Here is a 26432-nt window from a genome sequence, read left to right as displayed (position 1 = left end):
AACATTTCATGGTATAACCCTGAGAACAAATAATGGTTGGGGAAGGGTAGGCTGCTTATGAGAAGCATAAGCATGTGTATCCTCTGTGGTTGTGGAGAACATCACCTTTTTACCATATTTCAGCCAATTCTTCCTTTGGATGATTGGGTTGACTAGTGCTTACTTGGAGACAACTTACACAATTTGAATATAAACTGACCTTGCAAGTTCTCAGTGGTTTTCCCTTCTCTCTTACCTATGTTCACAGGTTGACTATGTCATTAAGGAAGCAACTAATCTAGATAACTTGGCTCAGCTGTATGAAGGTTGGACAGCCTGGGTGTGAATGGCAACACAGTAGATGAGTCTGGTTAAGCGAGGTCAGACATCCACCAGAATCAACTCAGCCTCAGGCATCCAAAGCCACATCACAGTCGGTGGTGATGCAACTGGGGGCTTACTCTGAGGAAACCTAGGAAATCTCGGTGTACTAGGAAGTGAATCCTGCAGGACAGCTGCACTCAGGGATACGCCCAACACCATGGCCAGGGTCAAAGGTGAAGAAAGCAAGCTCACTGCCTGCACACGGAGATTGTATTTCTGCCACAGAACAGCTGCAAATGTGTCAGGAGGTTAGCTGAGAAAGAAATCGGGATGCTGCGGAGCACAGAGTGACTTGGAACTCCATTCCACCTGACCCTGTGTGTACAATCCAGGAAAACAAACCCCGCTCAGAAACAAGAGAAAACGGGGGGCCGCGAAGAACTCACAGCCACGGAAGAGTTGATGCATTCAGATTCTCGAGAAACACTTGTTGCTTGGCAACAGTACTGGTTGGGTTGACCAGTAAGTACCAAAAGGCTATGCTGTTATGAATTTCAGAAATGACTGAAAAAAAAAAAAAAAAAAAGGAGAGCAATGTAACAGACACTACAGTGGAAGAACTGACTTCTGAAATGAAGGGAAAAGCACCCATGGATCCCATTCCTCCCCATCAGTTTCCCTGTTCCCCAGCTCCTCATTGACCGACTCTGGTAGATTAGCCAGCTGTCAGACTCACTTTTATTTCAATCCTTACACTTCATAAACTTTCGTTACCACATTTGGAGACTGAAACAGGAGCTTCTCCAAATCCAATGAAAACATGGAAAATTCAAGGATTGTTTAAAGGTCCGATCATCACATACAAGATGTAACTCTGGTTATTTCAGTCATATCTGTGACTCTTATCATGTACAGTTTCCAGAATTGTCACTGTGCATCCAAATGTAATGAGTCTAACAGACACTGATTTCATGTGCACTCCCCTCTGCTTACAGTGTGCATTTTTTGGAGGTCATTCAAATTTTCCCTCTTCTGTGATTGCTGTAGTTTCTTTCATAGAAAGTAGCTGATCTGATGTAATCTTTTACCTTTTAAACAACCAGGATAGAGAACCTATTGGAGTTTGCATTGTTGATGACAGGTTCACAATAAAGTGATGTTCTGGTGGAGGTAGAGTGAAATGTTTTTTAATTCAGTTTTCTCATTTGATACTTTTAATTTACAAAGTGTAATTTTTTTTATTTTATGTTTAAGATGTAAATTAAAAGTGCTTTAGTTTGCCTGGCATTTGGGAGCATGAAAAGTGATGCCCACCAGTATCTTTTAGTTCAGCTGGGGTGGTCTGTGAGGGTTCTGTTTACTTTTCAGCATCATTTGTTTATAGCTTACTGTTGAGTGACCAGTGTAGTGAGTCATGATCAAGATATCCTTCAGTTTAGCATGTTCAGTACTCACTGCTGATCCTTGATAGAAGTCGAGACCATAATAGAGCTAAAAATCACATATCAACACAGAACAACACACAGTATTTTGAGTCTGTTTTCCCAGCATTTTAGCAACTAGTGCAGTGGTCACTTAATTTGCCAGCCTCTGTGCACAAGCCTGAAAGGGCCTATGGAAACACTCTTTGTGGCTCTGGGCTCTTCCCTGCTTGCTACGAGTTTAATCCTCACAGGATGGATGCCAGTGTCATCACTTTCTTAATTATGAGTATTGGAAGATGCTGTTTTGAATTTCCATGTGTCCAATGACAAGGAACTTAGCACATTGCATTTGATTTTGTTGATTTTTGAGCCTTATTTTCACAAAACAGTCTAGCTAGAATATTGATGCCATACTGTATTTTGCATGCTGCTTTCTTCCCTAGAGGCATTGAGAGCAACGGTACTTTGGTAACTTTTGTTCTCTCAAGACTTGTCATTTTCAGTGATGCTTCATGCCAGGAAGAGCTTTTATCATAATGATAAAACCAGTTCATACATACCCTGTAGTTTGTGGTAGTGGTCAGAAATATCTTCTGCTTTGGTAGTAGGTGAATTTTATCTCACGATTTTGGGCATCAGAAGTACCTGGCAACTTAATCCAAGCAAAAATATGACAGCTTAAAAAAAAAAAAAACCAAAAAAATGTGCCTCTGATGGTTTATCCAACCTTTCTATTTTAAACTGATCCTGAGAGTAGTTCTTGGTTATAGGACAGATAAGAGCAAGCTTGCTGCTCACTGTGCTCTGGACAGAACCCTCATCTGTATGGTTTGGCTTCCTGTGCAGATAACCCTGCCAGGTTGAACTTTTATAAGAAGTCTTAAGTGGAAAAATATAGGGCCATTGGGGGAATGTCTTAAATCATGTAGAGTGCTGTAGTTTTGAAGTCACATGTTTTTTTTATGACAAAATACCTGTGGAAAACCAGGGATGTTTTCTCTTTCTCCCCAACCTTTCCTCTCCTTATTCCTTACCCTTCTACTCCCTATTTCCTATCTTCCTTCTCCCCACCCTTTAAGATTCAGGGGGTACAGAACAACCATACAAACAACCTCTTCTAATTCAAAGTACCCTTGAAATGTATTTTGTCTTTAATTAGCTAGTCTGTTTTTAGTTGATTTCGCTACCAAACTGTGGAGGCCTAACTTAGTACTTATGAAACTGTTTCTTCCTTTACCAAAGTGTCTTGTAGTTTTTGTTTCTGGTCATGGAGCTGATCACGCAGATGGCTAGATAATTTTTGATGGTGGTGGTGGTGAGGGTTTTTTTTTTTTAATAGATAAGAGATTTGTGTGAAAGTGATAAGTCTTGATCTGCTTTCTTAGATCACTGGTTCAGCGTTCAAATTCCAAGTTCAGGGTGAGAGTTTGTAATACAAAGAAAAAATTCCCTTCACTTTGCCCTTAACATTTGCTTCTGTTACCTAAGCTTAGTTTTGTTAATATTGTTCAATGTTTGGTGTTATCTGCATTGTTTTCTGTTTAATTGTAGTTGTTCCGATATGTGAAATTTAAGGAAAGAGCCATTTAATAAAATGCCAAGCAGGGCAATGCAAGTACAGCCAAATATTAAAGTTGATGTTCAGTCTTAGGTCCTTTTTAATCTGGGGTATTATAGGCAGTACTTTAAATCAGAGTCTTCCTGGCCTATTTCCCTCCACCTTTTTGTAGATACTTGGGGGCTTACTTGTGCAGTACTAAAATCAAAGGAGCTGGTTCTTCTTTTCTCCCAATTCTTTTCTTAGTAATGAATACACCTATAACTAGCCTGTGACTCCTATTCATACAGCAGATGTCAGTGCTGTGCTGCTGTTAGCTGGATTACCTGCAGTGCAGGGATGGAACCGTGCACATGCTAGGCAAGCGCTCTTCCTGAGCTACATACATCCTCACCCTTACAACTAGCATACTGAAGCATTTTTTCACGTGTTCAGATGAATATGAAAACATTGTTTAATATCTCGTTAAATTTATAAAATGCCAGTAATTTAGAACCCTCCCCCCTAAATCAAGGAGGCAAAAAGCACTAGTCACTGAAGTCTTCATCTTCAGTTAGCTGGGTAGGATAGGAAGATTTCTTCTAAGAGGTATTAGTGAGAATCACAGCGCTTTGCTAAGATTCAAGAGAAGGCAGTTCACTGTACTTTGCCTGCTTTTGGGCCTGGATAACATTATTATTTAAAAAGAACAGATTGAGCTTGGGTTAAAAAGGGCAACCATGTAGAGAACCCTTGAGAAATGGGGGCACTGAGAAATTCTAGTGCTGTTAAAAGTTCAAAATCAGCTGGATATTTGAAGAAGGTAAAGAACTGGATATTGTTCTGAAACAGATCCCTCCCCAAACAGGCTGATTAACAGTGGTTGTTTTCCCTTTTCCTGACGTTTGATTCAGCTCCTGTTTCAGATTACTGTGTTGCTTATTTTTCTAGTTTTACAAGTCCCTTGGTGGCAGCGACATCACATTTCATGTTTGGTTTGTTGTTTATAAATATCCTTAGAGCAAGTTGAGTTGAGCTGAATCTTCCGTGTCCTGGTAACATTGTACAAAATAGTGTTTTCTTTTCTTTTCTCTCTCTCTCTCTCTCTCTCTCTCTCTCTCTCTCTCTGTTGTAATGCCTCCTGATGGATATAATTTTGTGCTTGTATTTAAGATTTAAAAGTTGAATAAATCACACCAGCTTCCTGAAAATGTCCATGATGCATCTTTTGGAAAATAAAAAACACATGCCTACTTTGCATTAACATGGTAAAGATTGTATGAAATACCTGTTTTTCAAAAAATAAAGATTCAAGTCTTAAAAGATACAGTATTTAAGTTTTGAATTTATTGAAGTGGATCCCAGAAAGTTTGTTTTGGTACAGAGTTTTTTTCTGTTCTCTCCCAAAATTAAAAATGTTTAATTCTCAAAAATATTTTGAACAGAGAAAATTTTATTTCAGTAGGAAAGTTTTTAGATAGTCCTTGCCTTGCCTGGGGCTGGTGGCGCATGGCTTTAATTCCAGCAATCTGGAGGCAGAGCCGGTGGATCTCTGAGTTCTAGGGCAGCCTGGTCTACAGAGAGAATTCCAGGACAGATAGGGCTACACAGAGAAGAAACCCTGTCTCGGAGGGAAAAAAATAATGCCTTTAATCTAGGGGAGGTGAAGGTAGTGGATCCCTTGAGTTTGGGGCTAGTCCGGTCTTACAGAGTAAGTTCCAGGATAGCTGGGGCTACAAAGATAAACCCTGTCTTGAAAGACAAAAGGCAATGTATGTAGCTTAATTTTGGCAACCATTATTGGGAGTGAAAGCTCTGAAGGAAGAGAGTATGTGACAAGTTCTCTTGTGCCAGAGTTCTGAGGAAGATTTGTGGTAAGGGCTTCATTATCTAGTACAGAAATCTCTTGTGCAAAAAAGCGTAGGTGTTTTTAATCACTGGGCCGTTTGGATCGGAGCTGGGAACAGCACACAAACCGCTCTAGAGAAACTGCTGTTGGATTTGAGCTACCTCAGCCTCAGCAGGAAGCACCGACCAAACTCCGAAGTTTTCTGAAGCAACAGCCAAGTTCCCAGGGTAGAAATGGTGGATTTTAAAGCCTGTTTGTACTCCGGCCTCTCTTACGGGGGCCCCTCAACTGATTAGCCTGTGGAGCAGCTGTTTGGGTCCTTTTGTTCTCAATACTGAGGTGGAGGGAATTTTTAGGCTACAAGTTTTCTCCGATTAAGGTTTCTGTATCGACCTAATCATATCACCCGCCCCTCCAACCCCCAATTCCTCCAAGTAGCACTTCACCCGAGCTTCTTAGCCATAACTATGTTGTGCTAGTACCTTCCTTATCCAGGTACTTTCCACAAGGTCTGTGACAAATTGTATGCCCCTTTTATAGAACCATCATGCTCCAGGTAGGGCCGGGCTTATTTCAAGTTCTTTACAAAACCTCCCAGGAATTGAAGAACCTGGTAATTAAAGAACAAAATGTTTTTAAAAAATAACCTAAATGTAAAATATTTGAGGTCATTATTTTACATAGCTTCCTCCCACACACATTAGCCCATATCAATGTGAAGCGCTCCATCTGAATTACTCATCCACCTATACATCCCTCCATCTGAAGCGCTCGCCTAGCTACCTGAAGTGCGCCACAACTATTATTTCCCCCAAAAAACTGACTGCAAAAGAAGGTCTTTAAGAGCTGGTGCATCTTCACGGCCTGCTACTGCTGGCGAGATGGCAGCAGCAGTTCTCACATGGGGGCCGCCAGCCTTCCCGTCATAAATCTTAGCAGGTGCCACAGGAACCTAAAGCGTTCTCCGCCCTTGCAGCCTCCACTCCGTCAAGCAGAAGGAGCCTCAGAGGCCTTGATCTAGCAGGGTGAGCACCTAGAGACGGCGGTTGAACCGCTTCCTTCCGTTCCGCCCCCAGCGGGCCACACCCCTGAACTCTGATTGGTCGGAGTCTTTCGGCTCCGCGCAGCTTCTCTCTTCTTTGACCTGGATTTTAAGTCATGCGCTGGCTGCCGGTTGGCTGGGCCGTCCAGAAGCCGGAGTGCCTTCTGCCCAATGAGGAACGAGTTTCGCGAGGCCTGTCGGGGGGAAAAGACAGCCGGCCTATATAAGCAGGCTGCGGGGCGTTCCCTCGCGCTTCGGTCGCCTTGCGGGTGTTGGCTGAGAGTGTCTTCTGCTCGTTGAGACCGCGCGTCCAGAACGATGGCGGAAGGGGATAACCGCAGCAGCAACATGCTGGTGAGTCGCGGTCGTTGGCTTGTCCCCGGCTCTTCCGGTTAGGCCTCTTGGCCTCGGTACCTCCAGGGAGCTGCCAGGCCTGATCCTGCGGCTCCCTGCCCATCTCTACTGTGGCGGTCTCTACTGCCGATCCCCAAACGTCCTCCCTGGACCGTGCACGATGAGGCAAGGACCGCAAGTGAGGAAGTGTGAGAATGGGGCCGTGGCAAGAAGGAACCTAGGTGGCAGGTTAGGGCACTCGGCCGCCAGGGGCCTTGTCTAACGCTCGGGGCTCTGGCCGGCCACCTCCTGGTCCGCCCTCTTGGGTTTTAATCTCATGTTCGGTAGATGTTTGTATGAGGGCTTCTTTTCCGCTCAAAACTTGAGCGAGGGTGGAGGGTCAAAGGGCTGCTACAGAGAGTTAGTTATTGCTGACCCAGAATTTGTTTGTAGCTCGCTGCGAGTTCACCGCAGGAAGCCGAAAGCAGGTTCAGCGGAAAGGACAGTGGGAGGTCCTGGCACTTATCTGGGAACTGGCGAGGGGGCTCACTTTAGAATGATTAGCACGGATCTGAAGGAACTGCACGAGGTGGTATTAGAGGAGGACACATTTGCTTCGTTACAGATTTTTGGTGTTTTTGTTTTTGTTTTTGTTTTTTTTAGACCAAGGTTTCATGTAGCCAAGCTGGCTCTGACCTATGTTTTGAGGTTAGCCTTGCATTTGTTATTCCCCTGTCTCCACCTCAAGTGCTGGGACCACAGCTGTGCATCACCAGGCCCTGCTAGTTTTACAAATATAACTGCATCACCTAGGCAAGAATGAGAGATCCTTTTATTTTCTCTGTTGTCATTCGCCAGGGAAAGGCGGGTTATATCAGAAATGAAAAGAGCAACTACCAGCTTGTAACTTCTGCTTTTGCATGTCTAAAAGCCTAAATGCCGGCAAGCTAAGTGTCTACAGGAAAGTAGTCACTACAGGATCGGGCAGGATTTTCATTTTGCATTGCTGTTTAGAGATGCTTTTTCCTGTCCCCTTAAATTTCTCCTATGCACACACCCACCCTCCCTCCCTACACACCAACAAACAATCCAATAGAGATGCTTGCCATGTACTCTTAAATTCCCCCTACACAACAAACACACCAGCAAACAATCCAGTAAGAGGATTAACTAATGCTAAAGGAAATTGCCACGGGAGAGGGCCTGATTACGAACAACTGTTTCCATCAAAGCAATACTTTAAGGAGAGCAAGGCCATTAATCTTATATTTCCTGGATTTAAATATATTAACTTTACCTTTTTGTCTCAGTTTCCTCATCCTAAATAAGAGGTTGTAAAAATATCTTTTCCAGTTTTGAGGCACATGAATTGGAAGTACAGCATGTAAAATGTTTAGAATTTCTAGTTTGGGCTGATATCAGTATTAAGCATGTAATATAGTCAGAAGTACTTATGACACAGATTTCATATTAATTAAAATTAGTCCAAGTCCATATTGTGCTCTATCATTTTCATATTCCTTTGTGAAAAGCTTATAGGGCTCTGTGTGTTCCTGGGGGTTGAATCCAGGGCCCTACACAGACCGAGCAACTTCTTGTTCTAATCTCCTTCTTTACCCTGAAGGGTTTAGGCCACAATAGCTCACCCTAAAGGTGTGCTTTTGACTAGCTGTCAAATATGCAGAGAAATTTGAAACCTAGCCATAATTCCACCATCAGCGATGAGGAACCATTGTGGAGAACTGTAAGTGCCCCACGTAATTGAGTGGAGGAGTTTTCTCTGATTCCACAGTGACTGCCATGCCAACGTTGAAGTAATTCCAGTATACAAAGAGCTATTTTAGAAATTGTTCGGACCGACTATTTTCGTGATGGATTTAGAAATGCCTAAATCAATAAAATGACCAATCAACAGATCAGTGCCAGCCGCCTGAAATGAGCGAATGATAGAGGATCCAATTTAGTAGTGTTCTGAGCGCTGCCGCGTGACACTGTGGGTGAATTGGGGATATTAGTTAACCATATTAAGCTCACTTTCATTAATATCGAAATATTTATCCCCACATTGTGAAACCTTGGGAGTATTATGTTACTTCATGGACACACGGCCCAGTGCTAAAGTAACCATTAAAGGTTGGACTTTCTCCCACCCACAGATTTTCTTTTTTTTTTTTTTTTCTTTTTTGGTTTTTCAAAACAGGGTTTCTCTGTGTAGTCTTGGAGCCTTCTTGGAACCTGCTCTGTAGACCAGATCTCACAAGAGATCTGCCTGCCTCTGCCAGCTGAGATTAAAGGTGTGTGCCACTGCCACCCGATGATTTCCTTGTTTGATGCCAAAATTGCAGGTTTTTGGGACTCAGCTTGTTGAAGATAACAGTTTGATGCCTTGGAAGGCTTTTACTCTTTTAGCAACTAAGTGTTGAGATTGGTAAAGTAACACTCTGCCCTGTTGACCGCCTGTAGGCTGTGGAGACTGCAGGTCTGGAAGAGCAGCTGCAAGGATGGGGAGAAGTGATGCTGATGGCTGACAGAGTCCTTCGCTGGGAAAGAGCCTGGTTTCCACCTGCCATCGTGGGTGTGGTTTCCCTGCTGTTCCTGTAAGTGAGGGCTGCTATTGCTAAGTGCTCAGAGGGTTCCTAGCCTATGCTTAGAGACACTTTTGTAATACATAATCCAAAAGGAACGCCTTTTTTGCAAGCAGCTTACCCAGTTTCTAGAATTTGTAGTCCTTTTGTAAAGTTGTAATCTGATACAGTTGAGCAAATCCTGTGCATTCAAACTTTTGTGTTTCAACACCCTTCCTTTGTATTCTTTCCTAATAAATATTGAGGACTCCGGAGTTTTGACTGTTGCTTGTGAAATTAACTGCTATAACTGTGACGACATAATAATGCATGCTCCTGAAATCCACTTGTGAGGAAATTAGAAAGGAAACGGCCCCGTCTTTGAGAGGCTGTGGGCTAGGGAGTAAACACTTTTGGTTAGGAACGGTGACTACTGGTTTTCTAACTGTGGTTAATTTTCTTTGTTTTTAACAGGATTATCTATTATCTCGATCCATCTGTGCTGTCCGGTGTTTCCTGCTTTGTTATGTTTCTGTGCCTGGCTGACTACCTTGTTCCCATTTTAGCACCAAGGATTTTTGGTTCTAATAAATGGTAGGTGACTATGTATGATTAGTGTACTGTGATTAAATGAAGACTGCTTTATAACCATCTGACACTGGCTGGGAGTTAGTCATTGCTCTTATGTGAAGAATCTCTTAGCTGAATTCAAATGAGTGAATTTTTAGTACTTAGGTCCTTGTATTTCACTTTGGTCAAAATCTTGCTTTTTTTTGTTATCTGTTGATGTTTATTCAATTTTACTTCTACACTTAGAGTGAGGGTTTTTTGTTTTTGTTTTTTTTCTCTTTATGGTTTTTCAAGACAGGGTTTTTCTCTGTAGCCCTGCTGTCCTGGAACTCATTCTGTAGACCAGGCTGGCCTTGAACTCAGAGATCTACCTGCTTCTGTCTCCTGAGTACTGGAATTAAAGGTGTGCACTACCACTATCCACTTAAAGTAACTGTTGTTATTTTTATTATTGTTCCTGTTATATGTTTTTGTTTGTTTGGTTTTGGTTTTTGGAGACAGCGTTTCTTTGTGTAGCCCTGCCTGTCCTGGAACTAGTTCTGTAGACCAGACTGGTCTCAAACTCACAGAGATCTGCTTGCCTCTGCCTCCCGAGCACTGAGATTAAAGGTGTGTGCCACCACCGTCCAGCAGGCGAGGGTATCTTTTAAAGGTACTGTTTTAAATAAGAATTGCATAACTTTTTTTAAAAATTACATTTATTTATTTGGGGATGGGTGCATGTGCTAACATGCATGTGTAGATCAGAGGGGAGCTTCCCAGAGTTTGTTCTCTCCCACCGCATATGGATCTTGGGGATGGAACTCCAGTCACCAGTCTCTGCAACATGTTTCTTTGCCAGCAAAGCCAGCTCCTTTAATGAACCTTGAACTCAAGTTTGTTTAAATGTGTCTCTTTGTGTGAGTCCTCCTTTGTATACAGAGGACAACTGCTTGTCAAGGTCAGTGACTGGTTCTCTTGTTCAGTGTGTTACACTGTCCGCTCACAAGCTTTCCCCCAACACAGGAGGAAAAGCCTCTAATTGTTAGACATTATTGGACCTTTAAGCTGTGTGGGTTGGCACACACGGCTAATCTCAGTACTCTGGATGACAGACATTGTGATACTGAGCCCAGAGTGGGCTATATACACATAACAAGCTATGGACCTGTCTTGGCTACACAGAGAGATCCTGTCACAGCCACAACCAGTGTTCCCTTGCATTCCCCAAAACAAACCAAAAGGGTGTTGTGTTGAAAGCTGAGTGAGCTAGTTCATTGAGGCCGTGCAGGGGTAGTTGACCAAGTTCATTATGAGTAGGCAAGAGGAGATTCTACTGTTGGCTACACATGAGCTGTTGATATCATTTTTACCGTTATTTTAATGATTAACCAGGACTTCCTAAGATTATAGTTAAGTGGTTAAGGATTACAGTAACTATTTGAAATTCCAGTGGAATGTTGGATATCTCAGAGCTCAGTATTAAGAGTGCTTTTCCAGAACACATGGTACCCTGAGTTCTGTTCTTTGCTGGAAGAAGGAAAAACCACACATAATGAAAAGAACCAGATATCGGAATAGATTTTTCTCTGTCAGTTGATATTTTCAATTGATTGGTGTTCTGCCTGTGCCCTTAATTTTTTTTGTGTATTTCCAAATGACAGCAAGTTATATAATCTGTAAAAATGAGAGCCTTTGTTATGTACCTTCTGGATCTGTAAGAACAAGCTCACATAATTTGGGGAATTAGCTTAAAATATGGTTTAAGTAAGCATGTTTCTTTAAAAAGTAATGAGTCAGTGTTAGGATTTGTTATTCAAACTGTTTTTCCCTCACCATGAAGTATTTAAGGCTGTTATATTTGGGGAAGTTTATGGCCTTGACATTAGCCCAGACAACAGTTCACTAACTCATAATTCTGGAGGAAAGTCTTCAGAGAGATAAGTCTTCAGAGAGAGTTTGGAAGTAATAGCATCCATGAGGGCTGGAGAGATGGTGCAGTGGTTTAGAACACTGACTGCTCTTTTAGAGGATCCAGGTTTGATTCTCATCACCCATATGGCAGCTCACAACTGTGTATAATTCCAAGATCTAACACACATAGACATACATGTGGACAAAACACCAGCGCACATAAAATAAAAATAAATCATAAAAAAATAGCATCCATGTGGCGAGTTTTGATTTGATTATAGATGATGTGGGAAAGAAGGAACGCTATAGCCACAGTGTAGCCTTGACCATGGGCAGCTTGGATGTTCTATGAAATCATCCGACTGTTCCTGCATTTTACCAGGCTAGCACTACAGGAGAGAGGGCAGTATGGTCCTCAGTTTTAGTACTGGACCTTTTTAGTGCCACAAAAATAGCAGAGGGACAGATTAGAAATGAGAAACATATGACTTTCTTCGAGAGGCCTATCAATTCTGTTTGGTGTTTGCATTTTCTCTCATTGGAGCTGAGTTTGTAAGGAATTTGGATTGGGCTCTTAATTTTTGTCTCTCTCTGTGTGTGCATGCACATGTGCTCAAGTGTGTGTGTTTGCCACCCACATGCACTCACCCATGTGTACATGTGGAAGTCAGAGGGCAACTTTCCAGAGTTTCTCTCCTTCCATGTGGGTGCTGGGGATTGAACTTGGGTCACCAGGCATGGTAGTAGCATCTTTATCTTCTGAGCATCTTGCTTACCTGATATAGAAATTATTCTACTGCAGATACTCTGATGCAGCTGCTTGGAGCACTGATGCGCACAACGCAAAATTCACTTGGAGCTAAAAAATAAACTGAAGGGGGCTGAAGAGATGGCTCAGTGGTTAAGAGCATTGCCTGCTCTTCCAAAGGTCCTGAGTTCAATTCCCAGCAACCACTTGTTGGCTCACAACCATCTGTAATGAGGTCTGGTGCTCTCTTCTGGCCTGCAGGCATACATGTAGACAGAATATTGTATATATAATAAATAAATATTAAAAAAGAAGATAAGCATATTCTTTAAAAAAACTGAAATAGAAAAACCAAATATGTACCGTGGATACAGCTCATTGAAGACATAACTCCTGTTTCTGTAGTTAATCAAATATGGCTTTAGAAGTATAGCATTAATCTATCAGAAGTAAGTACACAAGGACTGGTGAGGTGGGTCAGCTGGTAAGGCGCCTGACACCCAGCCTGAGTTTGAAACCTGGGGTAGAAGGAGAGAAATGACCTCCATAGGTTGTCCTCTCACTTCTGCATGTCTACCATGTTGTGCACTCATAACACATACACACACACACACATGCATGAGCACACTTTATGTAAAAGGTGTTCCTTTTTTGTGAAAGGTGTCTTAAGATAGGGGCTGGAAAGGTCTCAAAGGTTAAGAGCACTTGTCCCCCTTTAGAGGACCTGAGTTCGATTCCCAGTACCCACAACTGTCTATAACTCTAGTTCTAGGGGAACCAACACCCTCTAGATCTGGCCTCTGTAGGCACCAGGGACTTTATATGTGTATAGACAAATATGTAGGCAAACCTCTTAGACACATAAAGTAAAAGTAACATAATTTTTAAAAAGTTGCAATCAGGGCTGGAGAGATGGCTCAGTGGTTAAGAGCACTGGCTGCTCTTCCAGAGGGCCTGAGTTCAATTCCCAGCAACCACATGGTGGCTGACAACCATCTGTAATGAGACCTGGTGCCCTCCTCTGGCGTGCGGGCATAAATGGAGGCAGAACGTTGTATACATAATAAATAAATCTTTAAAAAAAAAAAGTTGCAATCAGCGGTGACCCATTGTTTTTCCTTTCTTGAGAAGATATGTGGAGGCCCCACCTGTGTGAGCACTTGGGAGCAGAAGCAGAATGATCTTCAAATCATTGGCTCGCATATAGCTATAATCTTAGCACCTTACAGTGCTGAGGCAGGAGGATCGTGAGTTCAGGGGCAGCCAGAGCGAGATTTCTTTCTCAGGAAAATTAATATTTACTTATAACAAAAAGAAAACTCTTTTCTAGGACCACCGAACAACAGCAAAGATTTCATGAAATCTGCAGTAATCTCGTTAAAACACGACGCAGAGCTGTGGGCTGGTGGAAACGCCTCTTTTCGCTGAAGGAAGAAAAGCCTAAAATGGTATTTTGTTTTTGTGGGTTGGTTTTTTTTTTTTCTTTTTTTAACTTACTGAAATGTGAACCAAAATACTGAGTTCACTGTGATTTCAGTCTAGTGACAGCCTTTTTAGGGTTGAAATTCAATACCTACTACCCTTTGTTGTAATGTCTACATATATTCATAAGTGTTACATTTGGTAGACTAAACCATTGAAAGATAATGTTTATCTTTGCATATAACTTTGTTATAGTAGAGAGAGTTTTTTTCCTCTTGTTGACGTAAAAGGCAATATATAAAAACATGTCTCTTAGCTTTAGTGTTGGTGGAAAGTTGTGAGCTGAAAAGGTAACATAGTTTATATTTCAAAGCCTTAATCTGTATAGTCAGTAATTCCAAGAGGGAATGTATCTACTTTCTATAAAAGAAAAATAATACAAATGATCTTATTTTTCCAGCCTCTAAAGGAAAGCTAAGCCCACAGTGGCTGTGTGTGTGGAGTGGAGCATGGTGCTTTGGTCCTCTGTAGAGTGGTGAGCAAGCCTTCATGCTTGTTCACTGTGTGCAGTGTGGAGCGGTGCAGCAGACCGCAGAGTTGCCCTTGGCGATTCTGCTGCTTAGAGCTGACGAGTTCTCGTTCTTTTCCTTAACAGTACTTCATGACCATGATCATTTCTCTTGCCGCCGTCGCTTGGGTGGGACAGCAAGTTCACAACCTGCTTCTTACCTACCTGATTGGTAAGTCATTGAGGAAACATGTGTGCATCTCAGCAGGGAAGTCTAATTGTAGTATAGTCAGCAGGTAGAGAAGTGAGTCTTCCGAGGACGTGTGGAAGTGTAGCACGGTGACGACTGAAGACTCCAGCCATGCTGGGGACATAGCTCAGTTGGTAGTGCTTGCCCTGTGTGTGCCAAGCCCTTAGGTTTGATACCCAGTATTAGACAAAACTAATCTAGCACTTTAGACCTAGACAAAGAAGGCGCAGCAGTCCCAAGTCAATCCCAGCTGTGTGCTGTATGTCACATTCAAAACAGCCTAGAGATGCGGGCTAGAGAGATGGCTCAGTGGTTAAGAGCATTGCCTGCTCTTCCAAAGGTCCTGAGTTCAATTCCCAGCAACCACATGGTGACTCACAACCATCTGTAATGAGGTCTGGTGCCCTCTTCTGGCCTTCAGGCATGCACATAGACAGAACATTGTATACATAATAAATAAATAAATATTTTTTTTTTAAAAAAAACAGCCTAGGCTGTATGAGATCCTTCTCCAGAGCAAAGAGATTAATCCAAGTCAGGACTTAAGATAGGGCTCCACGGTTAAAGGCACTTGTTTGATTCAGTTTCCAGCACCCGTATGCTGGTGCACAATGGCCTATAACTCCAGGCTCAGGGAATCTCATAGTCAGCATTTAAGCAAATCACTTGTGATTACATAAGGATCTTAAAGAAGTCTGGCCCTTGTTCTGAGGGAGTTTACTAATGCCCTGTGGGAGGTGAAGAGCAGTGGGATAGGAAGCGCAGTGCTGGGGCACGATGCACAGGCTGCAGCTCCTGGCACGGGATCCTGTGGGCCAGTGCATTTCCTATTACTTCTCCAGAGTGTACTTGCTTTCAACTGTGAATTAAATTCTGTTTCCTCAACTTCATTTCTTTATTTCAAGTGACTTTTGTGCTGTTGCTTCCTGGACTAAATCAACGCGGAATCATCTTGAAGTACATTGGAATGGCCAAAAGGGAGATAAACAAGCTTCTCAAGCAAAAAGAAAAGAAAAACGAATAACGCGGCTTCAGTTGAGTGCGCCCTGCCCCTGGGAACAGTTGTGCCGCGCTGTCTGGATACTAAAATGTTACAGTGGCCCTTTGCTCCCCTCCCTCTGCCCTTGTTAATAGATTCACACAGGCCAGGCTTTGTGCTGTGTCTAGCCAGGTGTAGCTGGGTGCATTCCCATCAGTAGAACTCGTTTTACTGAATTTTTGTTGTTTTTGACAACTTCCTTTAAAATCCTAAGGTGGTGAACTTTGCTCTTTCGTACAGTGAACTGTGATTTTGGGTAACTGTTGATACTTGCTTTAGCTGTGTTCAAGGTAGTGGTCTGTGGCTACAGGAAGCTGGTTCTACTGTCTGCTTCCACAGTCTGCTTAACAAGCTGTCTTGTCTTTGTGAGTAAAGAGACCACTTTTGATGAAGAGACCACTTAAGATTCATTCCTGATTTCCCACAGTGGGAGAATGCCCATGGAATAGGATAAAATTGCACACCCTAGTGTATGAAATGTAGCAGATTTAGGAGGCATTGCCCTTTGTTCAGATGAGGAATCTGCCAACTTAGACCGACGTCGTTCCCTTCATGCAGCTTCAAGTTAGTCCTTGAACAGCTTTTGAACAATCTTCCAGAAGAGCGTATTTGGAAATCTTAGCTCTCTCTTTGTTCTGGATTTTCAGCTGACTTTAAATGTCTGTGACTTTACTCCAAGGCCAGCTAGGAATATAAAGTCTCCTTTGTTCTCTCAGTAGAAAACTAGAACATCTATTACTTTTTAAGCAGATAAAAAGTCTTTAAAAGTCCGGAAATCCCCCCCCCCCCCCCAGCCCCTTGCCATAATGCTGGCTGTATTTCAGCGGCTCCAGCTTTACACTTGGAAGTGCTGTCTACACTGGTGTTTGCCTTTTTTTTTTTTTTTTTTTTTTTTTGCGGGGTTGTAGCTGAGACAGACTGCTGACAGGTGACTTTGTGCTGGGTAGCGTTTGTAACTCCTTAAGCTTTATAGGTAGACTTTTAGATAGACTTTTCAAGCAGTTGAAATCTTCAGGACTGAACCTCTGAGGGCCAAAATAGGACACATTTGGGAACAACGCTTTAACCCATGAACTAGCTGTATCATAGTTTGTGGATCCATTGCACTGATCTGCGAAGCCTGAACCTTGTGCATCTGCCTCTGTTTTCTCACCTCCCCAGCACTGTAAACAGTGGCACCTGTTGTAGCATGTGTTTGTTTGTTTTTAATGTTTCATGACACCCACCTTAATTTTACATGTTTTCTTGTAAATAAGCCTGCCTTCCTACCTGGAATTTTTTTTTGTGTGTGTGTGTGTGAATAATATATGTTCTACCAATTAACTACTTTGGCAGTTTTAATCATTTCTTCTACTTTGTTTTGTGTAAAAGCGGGATAATTAAAAAAAGACCTGGAACCTCTTTGTCTCACTTTTGTTAACTGTTCAGGTTTATGAATGTGATTAGTAACCTCCCTGTTGTTATAGACCTGCCCTCCAAGGTACTCTTAAAAGGAACACCCAGGCACTGCGCTAGATAGGAGGGACCAATAGGGGGCAGAAAGTGGCTCAGAAGAATACGTAATTCTGCATCCAACCCAGCTGGTTGATAATCGGTAGACGTCTGCTTTTAAAAATTACACCTCAAGTTGGATGCTTTCACTTGGGGTCTCATTAGGAACAGGCTGGAGGCCTCAAGTCAAGGTTATCACAACTCCTGTGGTTTGTCTGAGGCTTTGAAATTGCTAGTTTGTAATCTCAAGGCCAGCTTTGACTGGTAGGAGGAATTGGTTCAAAATCAGAAAGAAGCACTGGTCTTCAACCATGCATCTGTAGCAACTGGCCATAGCCTAAGTCCCCTTTTGAAGGCTGGTCTGAGTGCCCTTATGAGGTTCTGTTATTCCAAGGCCCATGTGGAGACATTTGAAATGAACAGGGTCAAGAAGAAAAGTGTGTGGGTCCTAAAAGCTTCCTCGTGCCCTGTAGGCTGCGGAAGCTTTGGTGGTTTTAGGCAGACTCATATAAAGCCCAGGCTGACTTTGGCCTCCTGATCTTCCTGCCTTCACCTCTCAAGTGTTAGCATTCCAGCCTAGTATTTAAAAAGGGGTTTTACAGTGTAAATGCCAGCCACTCATTTTTCTCCAGGTTCTATAGTTTATCTCTAACAAATCACAGATGTGAGTCAGTTTCAACAGGGTTCTTTGTTCCACTTCCCTTCTGCCCAGCATCCTGAGTTTATTACCCATTTCTACACAAGTTCCCTCCGTAGGAGCTCCTCATCAGTGTGGGACCATCCAGATGCTGCGGCTCACTAAGCCTTACAGAGCAAGACCCTGTGGGCTCAGCTAGGGAAGTCCCCACTAAGGAGTCTATAGTTTCTTAGACTTTTAACTACCATCCTCCCACCCCCACCTTGCTTTGAGTTCCTGAGTCCATTTAAGATGAAGTTTTCTTTTTTTCCTTTTTTTGTTTTGTTTTGTTTTTCGAGACAGGGTTTCTCTGTAGTTTTGGAGCCTGTCCTGGAACTAGCTCTTGTAGACCAGGCTGGCCTCCAACTCACAGAGATCCGCCTGCCTCCCGAGTGCTGGGATTAAAGGCACTACCACCGCCTGGCAAGATGACAGTTTTCTTACCTGTGAAATGGAGACTATATCACAGATCTCAGCATTTGTTAGGAGATAAGCTATGAAAACAGTTCTTTAGGGGAGCTGTGGCAACTTCCCAGGTAACCGATATCCTCAGAGCACCACCCTGTCTGACTGTAGCCCTATCTTGATTAGCTGTGTGTCTCTGCCTACAACTGGAATTTCCTAAGGATTGGAGCTGTTGCTTTTGCTCCTTCACTCCAAGTACCTGGTGCAACAGTTGGCACTCAGATGTCAGTTGAGTAACGGAGGCATGCAGTCTACTGAGAAGGTGTACATTCTATGTCCTTCCTATGGAAACCCTTGTAAACAGGTATTGGGACTGGAGAGGTGGTGCAGCTGTTAAGAACACTGGCTGCTGACTGGGCGGTGGTGGCACACGCCTTTGATCCCAGCACTCTCTGTGAGTTCAAGGCCAGCCTGGTCTACAAGAGCTAGATCCAGGACAGGTTCCAAAACTACAGAGAAACCTGATCTCGAAAAACAAAAACAAAACAAAGAACACTGGCTGCTCTTCTAGAGGTCCCGAGTTCAATTCTGTGCAACCACATGGTAGTTCACAACCATCTATAATGTGATCTGATGCCCTCTTCTGGCATGCAGACATACATGCAGATAGAGTACTCTATACTCATAAAATAAATCTTTGCAGGTGGTGGTGGTGGCAGGGCACACCTTTTATCCCAGCATTCTGCCCAGGAAGCAGAGGTAAATCTCCATGAGTTCGGAACCAGCCCGGTCTCCAGCGTGAGTTCCAGGACAATGGGGGGTGGGAGTACACAGAGAAACTGTCAGGAAGAAAACAAAAAAACCCTGAAAACAAGAGATGTTCTTCTAACTCTAGCCTGCTAAGATATTTAAAGAAAGCAAACTGCACATTTTTAGCAAACAGAACAGGTAAGTGTACAAAGGAGCTAGCACATCAAGGGTATTGGGGAGAACGGTGAGTTTGAGGCCAGTCTGAACTACATAGCTAGACCTGTGCTCAACACCCTAATAAACTTTGGAAAAAACAAATGGTCCTTGGGTGGCCCTGAGATGAGAGAAGGGATGGCCGGGACACTGAAGCCTCACTACACTGAATACCTTTGCCAGGTAGGCAGGTAATCCCAGAAGGATCACTAATCTGATGCCAGCCCCCCCACTACATAATAAAAGACTGAAGAGGAGAAGAAAAAGGGGACCGTGGTAGTAATCCTACTTGAGATGTTGAGGTAGGATTATCATTAATCTGTGGACAGCATGGGCCATTATTAATGAGATACTATCTCCAAAAGGCAAACCCAAATCAAACCAGTCAAATTAAAAAAAAAAAAAAATCAGGTGTTGTGCACGCATTTAATTCCAGCACTAGGAGTCAGAGGCTGTCAACCAGGCAGAAGTCACCCTGGTCTACAAACTTCCAGCTCAGCTGTAGCTACCTAGTGAGGACATTATCTCAAACAAAACAAAAACCCAAGAAAAGCCGACTGTGGTGTTAACGCCAGGACCCTAGAGGCTGAGGCAGGAGGACTGCGGCGAGTTCCCGACTACCGTGAACTACAGTCCAAGACCTAAAGAGTTAAAGAGTTCAGCCTTCCACTCTCAACCGCCCCGCCCTTATATTAATCTTCCTATCAGAAACCACCCCCACTTTTTTCCCTTGGGCGTGTGACAATGAAGTCTCGCGATATCACTTCCGCTTCCCATAACTCCGTGCGTTCGGCCCTCCCACTCTCTTTCCGCCATCTTCCTGCGCCGGTGAGTGACTTTCTGTGAAGCTCCGTGCTCATCCTCCGGCATCCGCGCCATCCCTCTACCCCGGGGCCCGACTTCGGGGTCCCGCGGGCTCATCGAGCCCTTCCGTGGTCGCAGTCTCCGTCTGTGCGGGTCGTGGCCGCCATGGGCGACTCATTGCGGGAGTTGGCCCACGGCCGCAGGCAGGGCTCCGCTCGGCCCGGCGGGAACGGTGGCCGGCGTGGGCCCTGCGGCTTCTCGTATTTGCGGGCGCTCCAAAGTTCCCAGCACCACAAGACCCCGTGGCCACTCTTGTCCCTGGGGTCTCCGCCCAGCCTCTCACTGCCAAGTTAGGGAAAAGCAAGTTGGGGTTTGCTCTTTGCACGTGAAATGCGCCTTGGCTGCGTCCCCGCGCCCTGTGCGAGCAGCCCTGCCGTGTAAGAAGCCGCGGGGCCCCTGTCACCTGGGAGGCTTCTTGTCGGCACCTGAAAGTGAGTTACCCTAAGTCGCGTTAATCGGCGACACTGCTGACTTGGAGAACCTTGGCAGATGTTTGCCAGAACTTTCAAACTTGGGCTGTATTGACTGCCTCTCTCCGTACCTTCCTTTCGGCCAGCCGATAAGTCCCGTCGTTTCTATGGTTGTCTTCTACGTAATGAGTCTGGGCCTGGGTCACTTTTCTCGGGCTATTTGTGTGCTGGGTGGCGTGAGCGTGAATGTCTTGAGCGAACAGGTACCGAGTGCAGGAGAACAGGCAGTTGTCGGGAACTTTCCCGGGTGTTGGCAGTGTTGCTGTAGACCTAAGAAGGTGTCATGGTGGGAGTAGGAAGATGAGTTTCACAAGCCTGGTGCATGGTTGTGTGTTGATGCATGCATATCTTGTGTTTTCTTTCCTCAGCCACCATGGTGCGCATGAACGTCCTGGCTGATGCTCTCAAGAGCATCAACAATGCAGAGAAGAGAGGCAAACGCCAGGTCCTCATCAGGCCCTGCTCCAAAGTCATCGTTCGGTTCCTAACCGTGATGATGAAGCACGGTGAGTGTTGACAGATAAGGAGATAGTCTTAAAGGAAGCCACGGCAGAGCGGCTATACCTGGGAGCTGAGGCAGGGCCGCGGCGAGTCTGTGGGAGAGGAGGAGTGCAAATGGAACACTGACTTGGGAGAAGCAAGCTTGCGTCTGGGTTCTTCGAGCCTCCAAGACTTGAGTTGAAGAAAGGTGTACCACTGTGAATATGGGGAAGGGTGTGATCGTGCCAAAATGGTTTTAGGTGTTAAATCTTAATGTGATACCAAGCTTTAAGAGTTCTGATGGAATCAGATAACGGGGGAGAAACTAGGTAAAAAGCAGCGCTGGGGGCAGTCTCAGACTGTGTCTTTGGTTTGATACTAGTCACTTGGTTTACAGGTTACATTGGTGAGTTTGAAATCATTGACGACCACAGAGCTGGGAAGATCGTTGTGAACCTCACAGGCAGGTTGAACAAGGTAAGACCCTTCATTCTCATTTGCCGTCACCCTTGCTCCACTTCCCTAATTTAAGGAATTGGCTAAGTGGACTCTTTAAACTACATGTCACTTGTTATCTTTGGTTGCTTGTTCGAGTTTTTGGTCAGTTTGTGTGAGATGGAGCTAGGCCCTGGTAACCCGGTTGACTTACCGATTTCAGAAGCTTCAGGTGATGACTTAGGATATAAACAGTTCAATTTCTTAGTACTTAGTGGAGTGCTGGATTCGTTTTGTTTTCAAGTTGTGGGGGTCTCTGTAGACAGACAGGTTGTCCTTTAAGTCGGATCTTTATCTCCAGTGCATTGCTGGATTAAAGGGATGTGTTGCACATGTCCTGCAGTGTGCTGGATTTTAATGGAATCTTCTTCAGTAAATGGTCAAGTGCCAGGGTTGGTGGCCACTCTTGAGTTTGTCAGTGTAGGTCATGGTTGTGTCTGAGGTCTAGACTGTCAGTTTTAACCGTCATCAGCATAACCAAATAGGCTAGCTAGTTGATCCCTGTCTTTGATTAAATGGTTTAATAGATAGCTGGTGTTTGGGGCAGTGACAGTAAGCCGCTGATGTGAGGCCCTGGTCCATAGGTTTCTGATGTGCAAGGAGTTTGAGAACCTCTAGTACAGCTGTTCTTAGTCTGGGTCTCAACCCCATTGGGGATCGAGTGATCCTTTCATAGTTTTCATTGGAAGACTGATTGTTTTGCGGGGGGCGGGGGAAGGCTTTAAGATGGTTTCTCTGTAACTCTGGCTGTCCTGGAACTCTTTGTTGTAGACCAGGCTAGGCTTGAACTCAGATTGGCTGCCTCTCCCTTCCTGGTGCTGGGATTAAAGGTGTGTGTGTCACCACACCCAGTTCGTGAATGTATTTACAGCAAAATTACAGTTATGAAGTAGAACAAAAATGATTTGATGGTTGGGGGTCACTACAAATGGGGAACTGTGTTAAACTATCACAGCATTAGGAAGGTCTAGTTCCATGGCCAGTGGCAGTTGAGTTGTTCTTTTCTGTGAAGGTTTTTGTTTTACAAAGTTGGTTCTCAATATTCAGACCTTAGCACTACCGCTTATGAGGTCTTCAAAAGATGGTGAAGAGTTGGCAATGCTAGTTTTGAGTCATTGTTGCAGTGCAGACCCATCCCACATGTGCTTTTTTTGTTTTTTTGAGGGGGTTTCTCTGTAGCTTTGGAGCCTGTCTTGTCCTGGAACTCTAACTCTGTAGACCAGGCTGGCCTTGAATTCAGATCCACCTGCCACTGCCTCAACTGAGTGTTGGGATTAAGTAGCCCTGGCTTTCCTGGAACTCACTCTGAGCCAGGCTGGTCACCATGTGCTTTTTTTAAAAAAATTTTATTATGTATACAACATTCTGCCTCCATGTATACCCACATGCCAGAAGAAGGCACCAGATCTCATTACAGATGGTTGTCAGCCACCATGTGGTTGCTGGGAATTGAACTCAGGACCTCTGGAAGAGCAGCCAGTGCTCTTAACAGCTGAGCCATCTCTCCAGCCCCACCATGTGCTTTTTGAAGTGGGAGAGTATCTGTCCTGTTTTGTTTGCCCTGATTTTAGGTAACTTGAGTTGTGCTCATGTCTCTGGTCAGTTAATGAACCTGGTGCAGGTAGGACAGCATGTGGTGCAGTGCTAATGGCTATTGTGTGTAGGTCATCTTCCCTATGAGCGAATGCCCATTGTCCTCAAGAAAGAGGTTGGGGCTGGAGAGATGGCTCAGTGGTTAAGAGCACTGACTTCTCTTCCAGAGGACCTGGGTTCAATTCCCAGCACCCACATGGCAGCTCACAACTGAAGATCCAGTTGCAGGGGATCTGACCTGACCCCTTCATACCAATGCTCATAAAATAAAAAGTTAAATAAACAATAAAGTATTTTTTAAAGAAAAGAAAGGTTACCCTCACTATGGGTTAGGTGTTAGCGATTGTAGATGTTAGAGTCTGGCCTTCATCTCATCCCTGCTTGTGCTTGGTTAAGAGAGGGCTGTGTTGTTACTTCTGAGGAGCTTTTCCATAGCTGGAGTAAAGATATAGGGTCCATGACAGCCAGCAGACAAGCTCTATCTTCTTTGGGGGTGGGGGTGGAGAATACAGTCTGAAGCTTTTGCCAAGTTCCATCTTTCATAGTTTCTTTGGTGTGTGACTTCCAATTACATGGTTGTCCTGGGTGGGCATTCTGGGTTCTTAGAGGAAGGGGTAATCTGAACTGCACGGGGCTGTTGAGTATAAACAGTGGGGGCCTTTCTTTCTGCAGCTGTACTACTCGTCCTGCTTGAGGATTTGCAGTCAGTGATGAAGGTGGAGCTCTTTCTGGAGGAGTAGCAGAGATGATGGCCTAGAATTAGTTGTGAGAACACTGTTGCCTGCCTGCTACCACCCTCCCTCGGGGTGGCAATGTGGAGGGGCAGGCCAGGTTGGGCATTTGTTACTTAGATGTTCTGTATTGCAGCTTTTAGTTAATAGGTTTATTGTTGGGCAGCCCTACTAAAAGATGGTTTTTGTTTGCTTGGCTAGCTACTACTGAGCTTGCAACCCTCTTGAACTATAAAAATGAAATTTTGATTGTAATTATACTTGTTCTCAGTTCTGTATAATGAGATATGTTCTAGGGGAAGCTCTCCATGTACTACCATTTGACCCAAAGTCATTTGGCCTTACTTGACATGGCTCTTTCCTCTAGGCAGGGGTGTACAGTCTTGTTTGGGTATAGATGTACATTTGTGGATGATGTTTCCAAGGAAGGATCAGCCCTGGCTGTCCTAGAGCTCAGTCTTTCAGGCTCAACCTCTTGAGCACCAGTTTTTTATGTGTGTGCTACTATGCCCTGCTCAGTGTTTGAATGGTATTTATAGAAAAAGGTAGGCACAGGGTAGGTGCCTATAATGTGGGTGTTGGTTTTTGAATCATTGACTCTCAAGCATGTATGAAAGCCATCTTGTTTTAGATTTTTGGTAATGTTTAAAGAATTTATTTTGTTTTCCTTTTACAGTGTGGAGTGATAAGCCCTAGATTTGATGTGCAACTCAAAGACCTAGAAAAATGGCAGAACAATCTGCTCCCGTCCCGTCAGTTCGGGTGAGTTGACTTTCTACAATTAAAGTTTAATGGTGATAAAGATTAATGCTTTGAAATGTTGGGATATGGCTGGGCTGTAGCTGAGGTTTGTTTATGTAGCAGTGACTGTCTTCCTAACTAGTTGACTTTAAGTTCTTTTAACATGTGGGTCCAGGGATGAACCTCAGATTATCAGGCATGACAGAAGCACCTTTACCCTCCAAGCCATTTCACTGGTCCAGTGCCTTCTATTTATCTGTTTTAGATAGGGTCTCACTGATCTAGGACTCAGATTGCCTGTTTCTTCCTCCAAAGTGTTGGGATTTAAGGGCCTGTGCAACCATGCCCAGGTTCATCTTTGTTTTCTGTTAGGGCAGAGCGTAGCTCCTTTGTTCTAGGATTCATTCCTATGCATTGCCCCCTGGTCGGGCACCAGTTGTCCTAAGCAGCATTAGTCTGTCTCCTCCCAGGAGGGCAGGCTTGAGCAGAGTGAGGGAGGCATGGTTGGAATGTTTACACTCAACTTGCTGTTTCTTTCCTCCATAGCTTCATTGTACTGACCACCTCAGCTGGCATCATGGACCATGAAGAGGCAAGACGAAAGCACACAGGAGGGAAAATCCTGGGATTCTTTTTCTAGAGATGTAAACATAAATAAAAAGCCTTTATGGACTGTGCTCAGGGTCAGTCCTTTTGAACCTTTCCAGCAAATGGCTAGCTGTGCTGACTGGTGACACTTCTTCTGAAGCTACTGAAGCTACTGTCATGCCCTTACTTGAGTCCCAGTTGGTGTTTCAGCCACTGTGGTTGCAGTCCAGTGGTGCTCAGCTGTGAGACTTGACATACATAATGAAAGCATGACCATTGTCTTCTGTGTGTGGCCTTAAGGAGGTCCCTTTTGCACCACTCCTACAGCAAACTATGAGTTTGTGTGGCAGTAACATCTGCATAAAATGGTAAATGACAACGTGGTGCTTTAGAGCCCAGGGTGGGTCCTGTCTGGTGTCATTGCCGACATTCCTCTTTCATCACCCAGACTTGGCAGCACTATCTCTGTTATCTCTCCTAGAGTTGAGCCCTTAAAAATGTCTTTTTTTTTTTATATTAAGACTTGGTGGCACAGACCCTTAATCCCAGCAGAGACAGACAGATCTCTGAGTTTGAGCCCAGCCTGGTCTACAGAGCGAGTTCCAGGACAGGTTCCAAAGCTACACAGAAACCCTGCCTTTAAAAACAGACTCAGTTTGAAAGATAATGTATAAAAAATGCCAGTTGAAGGTGTTGCTCACTTACATTGCATACCCTGGGTTGTTAAGTGCCATCATGCCCTGCCAGAATGATTTGTTAGGGCAGCTACTATGGAAAATATGAATGGTTAGTTTGGCTACTGTTTTCACCGGGACCATGGTTTGTGTCTGGTGGGTGGATGCCTTCAGGTGGGGATTGTGTGGTGGAACAAAGCTGCCTATCAGAAAAGGGAGAGGGGGTGATAGTCCCAGTGTACCAGGGTAGTCCCCCAGTGACCTGCTGTCTTCCCACTAAGTTTGACCCCTGCAGCTTCCATCACCTCAGCACCAGAGGACATAAGTGGGCTTAGGGGACATTGATATCCAAGTGGTACCATTTAAAGTAGGGGTGTGGTTCTGGTCCTGGTCCTTTGGGACACCTGCCTAGTAGAGTGCACTAGTTCTGAACAACAGAAGCCCCTTGGTTTAGAGAGCTTCCTGCCTGCTTAGGTTGAGAAAGTGATGTTGGGTCTCTGCTATCCTGGTGAACTCTGCTCTGGCTCCTGCCTGAGTGCACTGTTGGCCTCACCAGGATCAGATCTCCCCTGTGCCAAAAAAAAAAAAAACCACTTATTTATTAACTGATAATTTATTCAAGGAGAGTTTAAGATCTGTGTGCTGTACTGGTTACTACTTGTTAATGACCAAAAAACATGTTTGTTATGGTACACAGTTGTAGAGATGCAGAGTTGGGGGAGATGCCTTCCCTCTTTGTGCACTCGTGCCTTGCTTGGCTCCCCAACCACTTAATATTG

At 44.2% G+C, this 26432-nt stretch overlaps 3 protein-coding genes across 6 annotated transcripts in view; all 3 read left to right on the top strand.

The window, feature by feature from the left end:
* Smg1 (SMG1 nonsense mediated mRNA decay associated PI3K related kinase) overlaps positions 1-4589 on the top strand; it is a 101288-nt gene extending 96699 nt beyond the window's left edge. For all 4 annotated transcript variants that reach the window (XM_038321673.2, XM_038321682.2, XM_038321691.2 and 1 more), the window contains one exon: positions 248-4589. In XM_038321673.2, coding sequence (XP_038177601.1) covers positions 248-325 — 78 coding nt within the window. In that variant the 3' untranslated portion in view covers positions 326-4589. The remainder of the gene's footprint in view (positions 1-247) is intronic.
* A 1763-nt stretch (positions 4590-6352) lies between these two features.
* Arl6ip1 (ADP ribosylation factor like GTPase 6 interacting protein 1) lies at positions 6353-16879 on the top strand. The gene is made up of 6 exons (XM_038315402.1): positions 6353-6509; positions 8952-9085; positions 9527-9646; positions 13594-13711; positions 14341-14425; positions 15349-16879. The coding sequence occupies exons 1-6, from the start codon at positions 6474-6476 to the stop codon at positions 15465-15467; spliced, it is 612 nt and encodes a 203-aa protein (XP_038171330.1). The 5' UTR covers positions 6353-6473; the 3' UTR covers positions 15468-16879.
* Positions 16880-19797: 2918 nt separating this feature from the next.
* On the top strand, positions 19798-25064 carry Rps15a (ribosomal protein S15a). The gene is made up of 5 exons (XM_038331419.2): positions 19798-19845; positions 20720-20857; positions 21229-21308; positions 24327-24412; positions 24938-25064. The coding sequence occupies exons 2-5, from the start codon at positions 20725-20727 to the stop codon at positions 25029-25031; spliced, it is 393 nt and encodes a 130-aa protein (XP_038187347.1). The 5' UTR covers positions 19798-19845; positions 20720-20724; the 3' UTR covers positions 25032-25064.
* The last annotated feature ends 1368 nt before the right edge of the window (positions 25065-26432 follow it).

This window comes from Arvicola amphibius, chromosome 1, assembly GCF_903992535.2.
Source record: "Arvicola amphibius chromosome 1, mArvAmp1.2, whole genome shotgun sequence".
Taxonomy (NCBI): Eukaryota; Metazoa; Chordata; class Mammalia; order Rodentia; family Cricetidae; genus Arvicola; species Arvicola amphibius.
The sequence above is the reverse complement of the archived record's forward strand: the minus strand, read 5'-3'. Positions and strand labels throughout refer to the sequence as shown.

Coding starts and splice junctions, on each gene's coding strand:
- Arl6ip1 (XM_038315402.1), top strand. CDS start 6,474: ATGGCGGAAGGGGATAACCGCAGCAGCAACATGCTG. Junction 6,510..8,951: donor ACCGCAGCAGCAACATGCTG/GTGAGTCGCGGT, acceptor GACCGCCTGTAG/GCTGTGGAGACTGCAGGTCT. Junction 9,647..13,593: donor ATTTTTGGTTCTAATAAATG/GTAGGTGACTAT, acceptor ACTCTTTTCTAG/GACCACCGAACAACAGCAAA.
- Rps15a (XM_038331419.2), top strand. CDS start 20,725: ATGGTGCGCATGAACGTCCTGGCTGATGCTCTCAAGAGCATCAACAAT. Junction 20,858..21,228: donor AACCGTGATGATGAAGCACG/GTGAGTGTTGAC, acceptor CTTGGTTTACAG/GTTACATTGGTGAGTTTGAA. Junction 24,413..24,937: donor CTCCCGTCCCGTCAGTTCGG/GTGAGTTGACTT, acceptor TTTCCTCCATAG/CTTCATTGTACTGACCACCT.